The 16,524-nt window shown below is 41.7% G+C and overlaps 2 protein-coding genes across 2 annotated transcripts in view; both read left to right on the forward strand.

Moving 5' to 3' along the window:
- LOC119658286 (protein tailless-like) overlaps nt 1-16,524 on the forward strand; it is a 74,134-nt gene that overhangs the window by 33,860 nt on the left and 23,750 nt on the right. The gene's annotated exons all lie outside the window — the stretch shown is intronic.
- LOC119658288 (protein tailless-like) lies at nt 4,458-5,980 on the forward strand. The gene is made up of 2 exons (XM_038065581.1): nt 4,458-4,732; nt 4,798-5,980. The coding sequence occupies exons 1-2, from the start codon at nt 4,666-4,668 to the stop codon at nt 5,898-5,900; spliced, it is 1,170 nt and encodes a 389-aa protein (XP_037921509.1). The 5' UTR covers nt 4,458-4,665; the 3' UTR covers nt 5,901-5,980.

A 16,524-nucleotide genomic window follows, 5' to 3' on the forward strand; every position in this document is an offset into this window, starting at 1 on the left:
CCGTAGCGGCTCGCAGATGTTGAATGCTCATTTATATAATTCGTAAAACACGACATGCCTACGAATTATATTGAGCGCAAATCCGCCTTGCTGACCAAAGCTGGCCATGGCTGAAATATTCGTTTTGAGAATGAAGAGGGGTCCTAAGTCCGCATCAACTTAATGCAGGACCGGACCAATTGAGGAGCAACTTACTCCTTCTTTTCTGGTCCACGGACCCCTCGCTGGGCCTGCACCCAAACTTTTTTTAAAAAAAGTGAAGTGACGGCGGCTTTACGGTTTCTTACCAGGACAGAGGCAAATCGTCAGACGCTGCCTCACCTCTGCCCTGGGAGCAGCGTGACCGTAGCGGCTCGCAGATGTTGAATGCTCATTTATATAATTCGTAAAACACGACATGCCTACGAATTATATTGAGCGCAAATCCGCCTTGCTGACCAAAGCTGGCCATGGCTGAAATATTCGTTTTGAGAATGAAGAGGGGTCCTAAGTCCGCATCAACTTAATGCAGGACCGGACCAATTGAGGAGCAACTTACTCCTTCTTTTCTGGTCCACGGACCCCTCGCTGGGCCTGCACCCAAACTTTTTTTAAAAAAAGTGAAGTGACGGCGGCTTTACGGTTTCTTACCAGGAATACGAATATTTCAGCCATGGCCAGCTTTGGTCAGCAAGGCGGATTTGCGCTCAATATAATTCGTAGGCATGTCGTGTTTTACGAATTATATAAATGAGCATTCAACATCTGCGAGCCGCTACGGTCACGCTGCTCCCAGGGCAGAGGTGAGGCAGCGTCTGACGATTTGCCTCTGTCCTGGTAAGAAACCGTAAAGCCGCCGTCACTTCACTTTTTTTAAAAAAAAGTTTGGGTGCAGGCCCAGCGAGGGGTCCGTGGACCAGAAAAGAAGGAGTAAGTTGCTCCTCAATTGGTCCGGTCCTGCATTAAGTTGATGCGGACTTAGGACCCCTCTTCATTCTCAAAACGAATATTTCAGCCATGGCCAGCTTTGGTCAGCAAGGCGGATTTGCGCTCAATATAATTCGTAGGCATGTCGTGTTTTACGAATTATATAAATGAGCATTCAACATCTGCGAGCCGCTACGGTCACGCTGCTCCCAGGGCAGAGGTGAGGCAGCGTCTGACGATTTGCCTCTGTCCTGGTAAGAAACCGTAAAGCCGCCGTCACTTCACTTTTTTTAAACCAAATTGTTATTTGGGAGAACTATTTTCGAATTGTGCTTATCGGAACAATTTGAGATCGTCTCTAGGTAATATTGAATTCGATAATTCCAACATCCAAGTTTGGATGCCAAAATGCTGAACATTATCATAAATTGCTGCGGTTAATTGGGGGGTGCTTCCGGAGTAGATGAGATTGAGTCACCCCACCGGTATGAAAGGCCCGCTTTTGGGCTTTCCTCTTTGCCATTGTTCTGACGAAATTAGGACACTTGTCGTAGTTCTGGGGTTGGTCGCTTGCCTTGCAATTATGAATTTGGGACTTTAATTAGGCGACTAAGGATAATCAGCTGGCCGATATTTTTCTGCACATTTGACGCAGCAAAATTCAGGAAGGCAGTTTGGTACCTCATGACCGTTTCGCTCGTAGTTTTTGCACGACAGAACCTGTTTATTCAGCGTCAAAACTGACTATTTATATTATCATTCCATGCCCCTCTCCTTCATCTTTTTGGTGAAGAAGGGTCTTACGGAAAGCATATTAAAAATATTTTGGATTTTCAGATCCTCAATAACCTCTTATGCAAAGCAAGTGTGACTTAGGCCATAAACTCTAAAAGATATGGTTTTCACTGCGTTGTCCTCTTTATTCTTAAGCATGTTTGATAATCTGAACTTCCCGACTTTTAACGAGGGATTCCTTCGTTGCAGAAGCTTTCCGTAACCAATTGGAGGAATTCCAATACTCACCTATTTCTTGAGAGGTAGCTAAGGTGGTTGCCGCTGTAGTTTAGATTACGTTGGAGCCCACTGTTTGTTGCCAGATTTGGCTAAAGCAGTGGCATAGGATATCTGCTCCCATAGGACTGATGTCGGCTAATTGACATGGCTGGGCCTGCGTCCACAGTATGTTGATTTGATGAGGCAGCAGACAATCATCCCCCGTAAACTGCAACTGAGGTCCACGGACTTACTCTCATTGAGAACTTCTTATAATTTACTAAGAAGAATCACGTTTTATTTCCTTAAAGAAATAATTTCCTCGCTTACTGGCTCGTTTTTCATGGTGCTAACGGGGTTGTCTGCGTTGGATTCCAAACGTGAAGTAATTGATCTAAAACGTTACGCTTCAAATATGTTATAATTGACGAGAAACTGCTAGAGTAAGGCGAAGTAGCATAGACAGCCTACTGTTATTTAAATTCAGTTAGATTTCAGTTTCAAATTACTACGGGCAAACAGACTATACCACAAAGGCAGCTATGGACGTTTTCGGGAAAAGAAGCTCAATTGGAAGAGGCTTGTCTTATTATCCGAGGTCAATGCAATAGAGCAGTTCCCTGATGAAACCAAAAGCTGCAATTCAGGAAATCAAACCGACCACTTCTAAACCATGCTTGTTACAATAATAACAATGGAAACTAGTCAAACTACGGGCACTCCAATCGTGAATATAATTCCACACGTAACTACTTTAGAACATTCTGGGAGGAACTGTAAGGTAAAGAAGAAATTTAAGAGCATCCTGGGCCTTTCAATGGAATAGGGAAGCAAAGTTGAAACCCCTTAGAAACCCAACTGGTACTTTAACAAACTACAAAAGGCAGAGCAGGCTCCCTTGCAAGTACATCATTGGGGAGAAGGTATTTGACCGGGTGGAAATGAGCTGCCTGTGATAACGACTATTTGCAAGATAAACTAGAAAAAAGTTTTTTGTTATACTGTCCTTTGAGGATTTTTGCGGACGGCAACAATCTAACCAGCACTTTGGCTTTTAAAATGACTCCTGGGAAAAATATTTCTGGCAAGTCTTGCTCTGGTCTGGTGGTCTTTATATCAAAACCTGACTATTCAAACACAGGCAAAAATGCGTGGCATACCGATCGCTTAAACATAGAACCAACTTATAGAACAGAGGTCCACCTATTGAAGGAAGCTAGAAGTTGGTCTATTTTTGGGACAGTCTGAGTCTTTCCGACTGAGATATAAAAAGAGCGATAACCTGATTGAGAAACCGGCGCATCAAGCTTGAAGGCGTTCAAGAGTTCTTAAATGCTTTCAACAGCTGCAAACAGGTTATCCCTTAGCACAAGCACAGAGCCAAAATGCCGAAGGATTAATCAAATTTTGCTTGTTTGAAGCAATCAAGCACACTGCAAAGTCTGTCCTGTTGAGAAGGAGGAAGCTATACGGAACTACTGTCGATATTTTGCATGGCCATTGCCCACTAGCTGCACATACTATGTTTAGAATGAGAGGGTTACAGGATGATACATATTGGTGTTCCTCAAGTGGATGCGCTAAGCGCAATGTAGAGCTATGGTCTGAGTGGCCAGAGGCTGTGCTTCTCCGCCACGCTGTACACGCAAAAAGGAGACAGTACCGAAAACCGCGAATTACAATCAGAGATCCGCGGAAGAAAACTTCCAACATAAAATTTGATACAGAAAGAGTCGTGGATTTGGAAAAACATTTTAAAGCACATGTGGATCCGAATTGACGCTAATAACATTCAATATATTCACAAACTTCATTTCCCAACAAAACGGTTCTGGCTTAGGCATAAAATCAAGGAAGAGAGGATGAACATGATAACTGTTCAACAGAAGTTTCGCATATAGAGGGCGAGGATAGTTTTTGTCAGTAATTTTACACAATCTGCCTAACAATGGAAGTATGGCCATATTAGGGCATTTAGACATACTCAAACTGATTCTTCCTGACCGATAGATAATAGTTTCAAATGGGGCCATAAAGTAGACTTTTGTTTATGCTACCAATAATGTTATTCGCTAATTTAATAGGGTAGATTTGAATATAAATAAAGTTCTTTTAGAAAATAACGCAATAAATGCAAAATAAAGAAAAGGCAAAACGAAACATAAAAGTACTTAGTTGTCATATGATATAAAATAGTATCACTATCCAAATATCCTGACTTTGAGATCAACCCGTATGTGTTACGCGAAAACACGAATCTTTAAGTTATCAAGAAAAATTTTAATATGATAGTTATGAAATATTATCCAACAAAAAGTGATGAATTATGAAAATTTCTTCTAACTACGCTATCACTCAAATTAAGTTACGCCAGACACATCACTTATTTTGGCAATTAATTTACAGACGTCCTTTCAGTCCATTGAGACAACAGGTAGTCATACAAGAAATGTCAGTTTTCTTGAATTGTGTCTTATCACTTTTCATTGATTATTTACGAAATCATACATATTAGGTAATCCCCATTTCAGGCGAGACAGAGCAATAAAATGTCGCTCAAACAGAAAAATTCATGAATGAATGATTTCATCCTTTGCAATTCAGGTATCTCGTACAGATTTTCCAAATGGTATATTAACCAATGCACTCACGAGACAATTGCATTAAGCAGTTTGCTTTCAAAGGAGTGAGTCCTCAAGAATTTACCGCGTTAGAGCACCTAATCTTAGTTGTGTTTCTTTGATACAAAAAATCGAAATTTTTAAAATGGAAGTTCTAAGTTGTCCCAGTTCTCCAATAATCGACGTAGGATCCAATGAATTTCCTGCAAAAAGTAAGTCTCTCCTCATTTGATCTCAAGTCTGTGTATCTATTTCTAAAATTCATTTTCTTTTTTAGATCGAATCCTTGACATTCCTTGTGTGGTATGCCGGGACTATAGCTCTGGCAAACATTATGGCATTTATGCTTGCGATGGTTGCGCGGGTTTTTTCAAACGATCAATCCGACAAGATCGTCAATATATTTGTAAGTTAGGCAACCCTGGCAGATGCGTTGTTGATAAAACACACCGAAATCAATGCCGTGCATGTCGGCTTCGGAAGTGCTTTGAGGTTGGTATGAACCAACAAGCCGTTCAGCATGAACGTGGTCCGAGGGCCTCCACACTGCTCCGTCAAATCAGCTTACAAAACGAAGTCATCGGTGCTGAAATTGCTGCAAACGCTAATAGGATCGCTTTTAGCGTAATTCCATTCGTCACCAACAACAATACGCTACCTTACTCTACCATGCAGAGAACCGTATATCACCAGCCCAAAGTTATTCACCAACCTTGCGTTGTACAGCCAGCCCCAAGTGTCGGTGAGACAAGTATTCAGGGAATAGCAGCTGAACACCTATTCTTCAACATTCGTCAGTGCAGATCCATGGGAAGGTTTAGCGAACTCTGCATATCAGATCAACTCCTCTTAATCGATGGATCCTGGAAGGAACTTCTCGTTTTGTCCATGGTCCAACATATGATGCCAGTTCCTCTAGTTCAACTTCTGCGTGAATATACTGCAGAAGAAAGATATAACCACTTCATGCATCGACTAGCAGATGATGTGCAAACTCTTACTTGCACTCTGCATTACATTCAGAGTTTGCATTTCAATCCTCAAGAATATGATTTGCTACGTCCTGTTTTCCTATTCCAAAGGGCTTGTATGGAAGGGCTAACAGCGACTTACATGATTAGCCAAGACTCCCGTATAGAAACGAAATTGCGGGAAGGGCCAAAAATATATGAAATGTACGAAATAGCTTGTGCTAATCTATTGAATTTTTCAAGCCGTATTCGTCCAAATGGAGTGCGCATCAGCGAGATATCGCATGTCATCCAACATTTACGGGTGTCACCCCTCTATGTGATTGAAGAATTGTTCTTCCGGAAGGTAGTGGGTAACAATCCTTTAATGAGGTTAATCGCGGAACTTTATCTTGATAAGAGATTGTAACAATATTGTACTGTTGTGAATTTAGCATTAAGTCTTAAGGAATTCAAATCTGTGATAATAATAATGAACATTACAAACAACCCAAGTCTTTTTTCCATAAATAGGTCATATCAAACGTTGACAACACCAATCCTTAAATTAAATTTTCCGCTCTGAATTCCAGGAAACCTCGATGTGAGTTGGCAAGAAATTTTAAATAGCTTGGTGCATTGTTAAATTCATGACTCATTCTTAATAATTCCTTATCCGGACAAATTATCATGATACCCCTAAACAGCAAGTCTGAGAAGGTTGACTATATCACAGTATATCAACATACTTGAAACCACCTTTAACTTTGCCTTAAATGTGCGAATTTTGACTATAATGAGAGTGCGCCATATACACTCTGGCATGCCTGTTAGTGAAACCTAACAAGTCCGTAGCCAACCGACGACCGGAGCATTTGCCGGATGCGGCTGGCCTGTCAGTTTCGACTGTAGAGGGGTGTCATGATCCACTGAAAGTTATTCGGGATTAAAGGCTTGAAAGGAGATCAACCAAACCGGTAAGAGTGTGAATTCTATACATGTATCAACTTTACGTTTTAACGCCTTTCACGTTCAGAGTTGAACTGATGGTGCCGTCCGGCTTTCCTGTACGTGTATGGTGTGCCCAGTCAGGGCGTAAGAGATACCCTACACGATCAACATTTCATCAGTCTGACATATGTCGCCCTTTTTTTCGCTTACTATCCACTACGATGTTCAGACCAATCTTAGCAAGTGAATGGATGTCCCGTGGGGCAATGCCCATAACAAGAATAAATAAGAGATGCAAGAGATCGCTTCCTAGATAAAAACCAACAAAGATGCGAGACAATTTTGGTACACCCGCCACACTTTGCACTGTAGCTACAGAGCATACCAGACGGGCTCCTGTGGTGCACTGTCAAATGCTTTCTCCACGAGTAACCGCGCAACGTGTATTGCGTTCAGCAGTTCTTGGCAAACCTGGCTTGATACACCGGTTTTTAAACGTTTTCCCGAATGCAATTGTCAAGAATGTTCAAAAATCTCGACGGTATGGGACAGCAACCGGATTGGACGATAATTTGAACATTGTCATATTGGAAAAGTCGTGCTTTCTTGCTAGCCAGATGTTGTTCTACGTTCCTTAATAATCCGGTTGGAGAGTTCACCGAGTCGCAGTGTTGGGTCCCAGCTGTTTGGGATGCTTAGGGTGTTCAATTTGCCATTGTTTTCAACAAGCAAATATATAATCGAATGTCTGTAGGTAGCATGTCAGGTTTCGAGGGTAGTACCAGCTTTTCTTTTTTCCACTGAACAGGAAATATTTCATTCAGACAAGTGAAGTGTATGAGCGAATAAAGACTTGAAACTGTGTTGGGATAGTCAACGGAAAGCAAGATACCAACTTTCTTTTCGAATCAAGTGGGTTTTATCTCGACAGTTCTTTTGTTAGTACTGTGTAACTCACCCCAGGGATCGATGCGGGGGGGGGGGGGATTTCCGCTCTAATATTTATATGTTGCATCGCAAAAAACCTAGATGTCACGTTGATTTGACACGTGACCCGCGCAACGATTTTGAATTTCAATAAGGTAAAAAACTGCTGTTGCTGCGGAATTTCAGTCAATAGAATTTGTCTTCAAAGCAAAATTCCGCTTTTCTGGATTTCTGTTCTGAATTTTTGCAGACGCTTCGTCATCAGTTTACCTTAATAAAAGTAAGGTGTATTGTTTTTCGAGTGCTCAGTAGTTCAGCCCGTCAATAGCCTTGTCAGACACAGAGGTGTCTAGATTCTTGTGTTTCGCAATTAGGTACTTTTTGTAATTAAGTGCTTATTATAATTAAGTACTCTTCGTAATTGTTAATTAACAAATAAAAAAGTAATTACTTAAAAGAATGCAAGTCTTTTAAAACACTTCGCTGGAACTAGTTACAAAAAGGTTAGTTCCACCAAAAATGTTCCTCTCGTGCTTGGACTCTCCTTTTTTCCTCCATCAGGATTATAGACACTTGAAGATAACCAACAAGGAGACGAACAGCAATTGTTAGAGAAAGTTGGCCGACTTCTCGTAACATATATATATATGGTCACCCTTCACCGCTTGGTGGAGTATCGTACATCAACTATATCTACCCACCACCGTTCGGAGGCGGGAAAATTATAGTATTAGTAGCTTTTAGTCAAGCTACTAAAGGGTACACTTTTATGGGCATACTTAGGTTCAAAAGTTAAAGAGGAAAGATTGTTACCTCTACTGCTCTTGTATTTTGTGGCATACTGATGTGTATTGTGTAACGTGGCTCTCCTTCATCTCCCCCTACGACTTCCGGAATCGCTCGCACTTTTCATTGTCGCTCCTCCTTAATGTGTGAACTATCCACTGCCACGTCCTCCAACCTCAGCGGGTACGAGTGCCAGGCCCGCACGCCTACCAAGTTCTTCGTTTAAGATAGTGTCGGGTCAACGTACTCCGCTGGGGTCAACGTACTCCACTGTTGTGGAGTTCACTTTTCATGTGCTACTTCCATATAGCAACACAAAAAGAGCACTAGCACAGAACAGTTTCAACTTGATCTTGGTATTGAAACAACTGCATCTACAGATTTTAGACAGGGCAGCGAAAGCATATCTAGCGCTATTAATGCATCGGACAACATCCAGCAGTTTTGCACAGTGCCACCGTCAGCAGAAACTACGCTTCCTAGATATATAAATTGATCGATGACGTCGATGCCTTGGACACTGATATACCTGCATTAGATCAGATAGAACAATGACTGAGAACCTGAGTTCTTAGTGTAACTATGCGGTATTTCTAGCGATTAAATTATTAGAAATAATAAACACTTGTTTTTTCCTACTCATCATCATCATCATCAACGGCGCAACAACCGGTATCCGGTTTAGGCCTGCCTTAATAAGGAACTCCAGACATCCCGGCTTTCTACCGAGGTCCACCAATTCGATATTCCTAAAAGCTGTCTGGCGTCCTCACCTACGCCATCGCTCCATCTCAGGCGGGGTTTGCCTCGTCTCCTTTTCCTGCCATAGATATTGCCCTTATTGACCTCCCGGGCTGGACCTGCTCGCAGTAACCTATTGGGACAGATTTTATCCACATAGATAGACAGATTTCGTCATTGTGTAGGCTACGGAATCGTCCATCCTCATGTAGGGGGCCAAAAATTCTTCGGAGGATTCTTCTCTCGAACGCGGCCAAGAGTTCGCAATTTTTCTTCTTAAGAACCCAAGTTTCCGAGGAATACATGAGGACTGACAAGATCATAGTCTTATACAGTAAGAGCTTTGACCCTATGGTGAGACGTTTCGAGCGGAACAGTTTTTGTAAGCTGAAATAGGCTCTGTTGGCTAACAACAATCGTGCGCGGATTTCATCATCGTAGTTGTTATCGGTTGTTATTTTCGACCCTAGATACGAGAAATTATCAACGGTCTCAAAGTTGTACTGTCCTATCTTTATTCTTCCCGTTTGACCAGTGAGGTTTGATGTTGCTGGTTGGTTGGTTTTCGGTGTTGACGTTGCCACCATATATTTTGTCTTGCCTTCATTGATGTGCAGCCCAAAATCTCGCGCTAATTACCGCCTGCTCGATCTGGATGAAGGCAGTTTGTACGTCTCGGGTGGTTCTTCCCACAATGTCGATATTGTCAGCATAGGCCAGTAGTTGGGTGGACTTAAAGAGGATCGTACCTCTTGCACCTCAGCATCACGGATCATTTTCTCAAGGACCAGGTTAAAGAGGACGCATGATAGGGCATCCCCTTGTCGTAGACCGTTGTTGATGTCGAATGGCGTTGAGCGTGATCCTGATGCTTTTATCTGGCCTCGCACATTGGTCAGGATCAGCCAAGTTAGCCATACCAATTTCGTGGGGATACCGAATTCTCTCTTGCCGTGTACAGTTTTACCCCGACTATGCTATAATAGGCGGTTTTAAAGTCGATGAAGGATGGTGCAACTGATGATATTCCAGCAGTTTCTCCATCGGTTACCACAGATGTGAATTTATTGGTCTTGCAAAAACCGATATTTTGGGAACTACTTGTTCTATTCATCAGTGCAAACAAAAGCAAGAGACTTGTAAGCACTGATGCAAGACCAATAAGTTAACACTAGCGAATAGGAAAAAACAACTTTTTATTATTTCTAATGAGAATCTTAGTTTAGTTGGAGTTTATCTTGAGTCCAACTCTACTTGCCTCTCTTACCAAATCCAGAGCCAGGACTTCGCTTCGGACCTCAAAATCCTCCGAGATTTCACCTCGGTGCACTACGTGACAATATGCGCCTGCATATGGCGCTCTGATAATAGCTATTGTTGACGCTACCGAAAGCTTTCTCGAAATTGATGAAGAGCAGGTGCAGCGAACATCTAAATTCCGCGCACTGATCCTACATGATCCGCAGGGTGCTGATCTTTTCAATGCATTAGATTCTGGAGCGGAAGCCAGTCTGCTCTCTATTGATAAACCAGTTCGTTGCGTTCCAGAATTATTTTAGCTATCAACTTAGCGACGACAGGGAGCATGTAAATGCGCCTCCAATTGTCACATTCAAAGCGGGTCCCTCTCTTTTGGATCACGACAATCATCGGCTTCTTCCGCCCTCTGAGGAAGGTTTCGACTATCCAAGATTTCCATATGAGTGGCAGCAGTAGATCTGCAGTAACTGCAAGTGCAGCGATAAATAACTCTGGAGGCAGACCGTCAAGCCCAGCTTTACTCCGTTTGAGTGCACGATGGCCGAAATGATTTCTCTTCTGCTTGGAGGAACATTCCGTCTCTAGGCTCCGCATAAAGTCGCCATGCCACCCAGAATATTGCGACATAATTATCCGATCGATAATTGAGCTGGTTACACAGGACTCATTGCATTATCGGAACGACGTTTCATTTTCTCATACTGTTTCAGAGACACCTTAACAGCCTTTTCGGTCTATTAGAGCGGCGCACTCCCCTTATGCGAAAGATCTCTTTGTACTCGATTCCCTTTTGATCCCCTTGTGGTTCCTGTAACTCACTAACATACCAAACGATTTTTCTGTCTCAGGCTCAAACTGGAACCGTGTACAGTGGGGCAGAAAACGAAAGTTGACGCTTTACTCACCGCTGCCATCGCTGTCCCACTATACATGAAACATTATCCCTTGGAATGGATATTACCTCTACCCTTTTTCGGCTACCCGTTAAAAAGAAAACGTGTTGAAGTCCGCCCCTAGAATTTTCGGGCCAAATTCTTCCGCGTTCAGCATCAGCGCTTTCAACATTTTCTCAGATTGGGAAGTGTAACGTTAGCAGAAGCATAGCAAATGTCACCATAATGAATCAAAATAACCAATGTTCCATTACCTCTTGAAAGGAGTACTTTCACAAACTTGGAACATTGCTGAACCTCAGTAAGCTTCACCTCGTCTTGCATTGATTGAGATTGTTTTGTTACAACCATTTGCGATTTGCGTTAAGGATTTTGCTGTATCCCCCTCACAGCAATGAGCGGCCTCCACTAGTAGGCTATTGATAGCGGGCTGTGTACCCTCGTAGGTTTCGAACGAACTGCCTGCCGGGCTATTACAAGCATATTTTCAAATAGTTGAACCTATTAGAATGACATTTAGTGGACATGTAGGAACTATAAATTCCTGCTCATGCGGTACATTTAAAGGGAGGTCAGAAGGAGAATACTAAATGATAAAGAAATACAGAGTTGAAACGATATGACAGCCATTCTCAGGAACTATAATAGTTATACCACTGAAAAATCAGTGAAAATTTAAAGTGTTGCCCCAATAAAAAATGTTGGCCAGAAATCCCATTAGAGCATTAACTGAATAAAGTGAATAATATTATATCACTCCTTCTCTTCAGCATTCTAGGAGAACAAGAAAATGCAGCATAAATCACATAAAGCATAAATGTATGACAGTAAAATTTGGTGCAGATTGTACCATTGTCAATATCCTACATTTCGTATATATTTGACCTTATTACACCTTAAAGCATAGAGCATAGCTTAAAATGTCAGCAACGCATCATAGTGAACATTCGGATATACTAAGACCCAGTCAAATATCGTCATAAAAGCACCTGGGCTATTGCCAATACGGTGTTTGTTTCAAAAAATGCTAAATAATTAAAGATTTGACAGCAAAAACCCAGAAAGATGCTTCGGAATTACAACTAGTTTTCAATTGTTTTCATGATTCATATGAATCCATAATAGCATCATCGATTGTAAAAATATTACACACATTACCATCAGGGGCTTTCTAGGCACGTAATTCGGGTGTTACACAAAAAATATATTTGTCTTAATATATCTTTCAAGCGGTCCAAAAAAACATTGGCCCCAGGTGGAGTCAGGACTTTTCCTTTCAGGGAATTTTCATAGAAACTCTCTATTGACTGCAGAATGTTAAAAATGCAATAATAATCATGTGAAATCTTTTTGAAAGAATCCGAGGTTAATTAATCACTGCTATTTTTTAAAGTCAGTTCGGCTTGTTAATGCTCCCCGTTAAAAGTCATATCATAATAATTACGGGCCCCGCAGTTTTCCTAAATGTGAATTAGAATATTTCTGAGTAGTATATCCAAAATTGGCTACAAATTTTATTCGAAGGTGGGGGTTCTAAGTGTTTCATCCGATATCCACCAGCCAGTTTTGTTTTATTCTAGAGTCTGTATCAGCAAATGATTTTTTCAATGGATAACCGAGGAAAAACAAGGATTTGTCTTGAAAACGCATTTTGGTTGAATACGCCTCGGCTAAAACTATCTAAAATATAATAGTTTAGTCTTTTAGCATAGCAAAAAACTCACTTTCCCATGATAAAGATACTAGATTGGCACTAGCATGATTCGTGCAACAAGCACCCCTTTATAACGATGCCCAAAATTTACTAAGGTATGCTTGGTAGTTTTCCTAGGTATTATCTTCTTTTTCTTCAGCTTTTGTCCCGCTCACAAGCGGGGTTGGCTCGTCGCGACCATCCTTGCCATTTGATTCTATCAAAAGCCTGATCTGGATTTTTAGGTATTATTTAACTAAAAAAGATATTCTGTCACTGTCATGACCTAGTGCTGTTATAAGCAGCTAATGAGAAGTAGGCGTTTTAGGCGTGAACATTTTTGCGTCGGTTCGTGTTCTGTTAGTCCTTGAATTTTGTATTTGGCACAGCTTTATTAACATGAAAGTATTAATAGAAGTAAAAAAAAGAATTGACGAAAAAATCCAACAAAATCGACCATTCACTAAATTTGGCGCTATCTACTAAGTACCTACCTAGAGATGCCTAACCCACCCAACCCGAAACAAAAGTCGAAAGCTGAAAGCTGAGCGCTTCAGGGATGAAAGGATGTGTGTATTCCATCTGAAAGAAAATTTAAGTAAAGAACTGTTAAAGTCAGCGTCAAAATACTATTCACCTTAGTGTAGTTGTATGAACTTACGGAGAATTTTCATTCACTTTCCTCAAAGCAACGTAACATTCAATTATTAACTTCATTTGCACAGATATCGGTATGAGGGTACTTAAACATTGATGTCGTTTAGGAGCAGCTTAGAGACTTTTTTAAATTTTTAGATTATTTGGTACTTTTTGAGAGTAACCCCGTGAAATAACTGATTTCCTTCTATCTATCGTATTCTCCAATTTTCAACTGATGTTAAAACTCAGTCTTAGTTTGGGCAAGTCGTAAATCGGGGCCTTCCCTTTAATAATGATAGTAATGTATTGTGGTGCAGATACAGCTGTCAAATTGCACGGTCAGAAGATTCGCTTTCACGTTATTGGTTTGAATGAATAAAGAGATCCACAATGGAAAATTCGTCTGAAACGTCGACTTGGAAGAATAAGACAGGACATTGCTCGGATAATTCAAATCAGCACTAGCAATCCCAGCAGACGGGTGCAGATGGTTTTCAAGAACTATGAGTTGAAATTCTGGACTAAAGGAGAAACTTTCTGTCGTATGCATTCGGTAAAGTACGCGAGGAAATAGTGTATTTTTTTCAGATTATTCAACGAATTCCAACAGAGCGTCCAGATTGTACAGTTTTCGGTGACAGAAGCGAAAGAAAGCGAAGAAAGCGAGTGGAAGGGTCAATGTGCATTTCAAGGCCAATAACATTCTGTCCGAGGAACAGAAGGGCTGCTGAATTAGGTAAAGAGCAATTCATTATCGACTCGGTAGTTGTAGGACAAGCAACTAGAGGCCAAAGAAATCTCTCCAGTTGCAATATCGATTATGCCAAGGCTACTGGATACCGTATACCTGGCTAATCGATGTTCTACGTCTGTACCGCATTGGTCCCAAACTAATGATGCTTTTGGCGACAGTCATGGAAAGCTAGCGTGCTTTCTTATCAGTGCATGCACCCGAGGGTGCCAATACCTCAGAACGTATCCATACACAAAGAAGCATCTTCCAGGCACTGCACCCCTTCTCATGGGAAATGAATGATGCTGGAGGGCATGGTTTTGCAATAAAATATGGCCTACGTACTAAGTGCGAACTGACACACTTGATGTACTTAGATGGCATTAAGCTGTATGGTCTGACGTACTGACGACCACCTTAGAAGTCTTTTGCGAATAGCAGACATATGCAGGCGTGATATTCGGATGGAATTTGGATTAGACAAGAGTCGAATCTAAGCCATCCGCAAAGCATCAAGACGAGCCGCATGCCGGACATTGGTGACCTCCACATCGAAGCTATGACCGAGACACACTTCTCCAAATACCTAGAAATTCTGCAAGGAACCCATGCTCGAGTTGGTGATCTGAAGAATGCTCTGCTCTCCGAATTCCGGCGGCTTAACTGGCTTATGCATTCGGAATATTGCCGTGGACGAAAACCGATTTGGAGAACGTCCACCGGCGGATACTACTATGTCCAAGTTCCGAATGCATCATCCAAACTCTGCCGTGGAGCGGATGAACCTGCCTCGTGACATGTGGGGAACATGGTTGACGTGGGGTTAGAAACGTTGGACCATCTTATTTCTGGCAGGACTATTATGGCACCGGTACAATACATTACCATGCGTAATGCTGTATGTTGTACGCTGTATGCAAAAGCTTGTATACAAGCATGGGCTGATCACGGGAACTTGGCCAGTTTACCGATATGAGCCGCAGGCAGTCTTTGATGGTTCTGGTACCAACAGCATTTTGGGACCGGCAAGTTCTAACTGATCGTCACATACCACACAACAAGACTGACATACCGTTAGTTGACAAGACGGGCCGCTCCGTGTATATTGTTGATGTTGCTATTCCCCATAATAGCAAGATTGAACGAAAATACGGGAAATGAAACAAATTTGGCGTCTCGAGAAAGTGGTTGTAGTTCTCTTAATGTCTTCAGCTACAGGTATTGTATCTAAATTCCTCACTGGTTCCCTTGATGTCCTGGGACTCTCATACAGTTTGGTTCAAACCATGCAGAAATACACCATTCTGCATACTTGTTCAATATTGTGGGAAGTTCGCGACGAATTCTCTCACTTACCAACTTAACAACGGCCACCACCACTGGAGCGTTTCTTTTAACTGGGATCATATTAGTCTTAGTCTTAACATTTAGTGCCTCTTCTAAGAAACTGCACAATCGGAAACTCTGAAATGTAAGGTTGTCTCTGTATGATAAGTCGGCCCCAAAACACCTTTCGTAGCGATATCTGATCATATAAAGTTAATAATAGCGTATTATAGTATTTTGGAAATTAAATGGCAATTTCCTCAAGTTCACCGCGAGTCCCAAAATTTGGTGAAAAACCGACTACATTTTGTTTAGAGAGTTAAAAAAGTCAAAGATCTCAAAGAATCAACATGCAACCGGAAGCTCGGTGCTATAAAAGTAAAGGTTCTGTAAAGTTAATATGTACGAAAATGTGAGTGCACGACGATTCATTTTTGCATAGCTTGTAGTGCCGGACAATGGGGCTTAATGCGATGGTGACGTTAGTAATAGTAAGGTAAAAGTCTCTATAGAATCAATCGAAATTTTGTGTTCCATATTACGTCGTAAAAGCTGAACCTGAGAAATCTGCCTGAACATTTTTATAACTACATTCCCAAGGGGCGTCACAGTATCTGGCCGACTGCGGAATCATGCCAGCGAATCGAGGAATGGAAGGGACTGAAGGCTTCATTAACTGCCGTGACTCATGGCGCGCGTAACGCGGTTGAGCTGCAATACTGCCCAAACTCGGAGGAAGGTCAGGGTAGTGTGCACTATGAGCTTGCATCTGGGCGCAAATCCACAAATCTATCAGGGAGAATATTTCACCAAGGTTCACATCCGCTCACCTGCCGCCTCTCCTACATAAATGAAATAGCTAGCCGCTGTAACATGCGGATAAGGGCTATTGCTCAAACGAGGAAAGAAATCATTGCGCCTATCAATGCACCCAAATGGAGTAAATCCGCTGCTCATCATTGCTTCTGTAGTTTCTTCAATGTTGTTATCCCTACTACAGAAACGCTGTGGATTCGGAACTTTTCCCAAAAAGTCGAAAAAGGCGATGGTGACAACTTCAGAAGTGTCTGCGTACTCTGACGTTGCAAAGATATAAGGCGCAAAT

Source organism: Hermetia illucens, chromosome 5, assembly GCF_905115235.1.
Source record: "Hermetia illucens chromosome 5, iHerIll2.2.curated.20191125, whole genome shotgun sequence".
Lineage (NCBI taxonomy): Eukaryota > Metazoa > Arthropoda > Insecta > Diptera > Stratiomyidae > Hermetia > Hermetia illucens.

Excerpts from the sequence above, each read along its gene's own strand:
- LOC119658288 (XM_038065581.1), top strand. The coding sequence starts at position 4,666 with ATGGAAGTTCTAAGTTGTCCCAGTTCTCCAATAATCGACGTAGGATCC. Across the intron at positions 4,733-4,797 it reads CAATGAATTTCCTGCAAAAA|ATCGAATCCTTGACATTCCT; the intron begins GTAAGTCTCTCC and ends TTTCTTTTTTAG.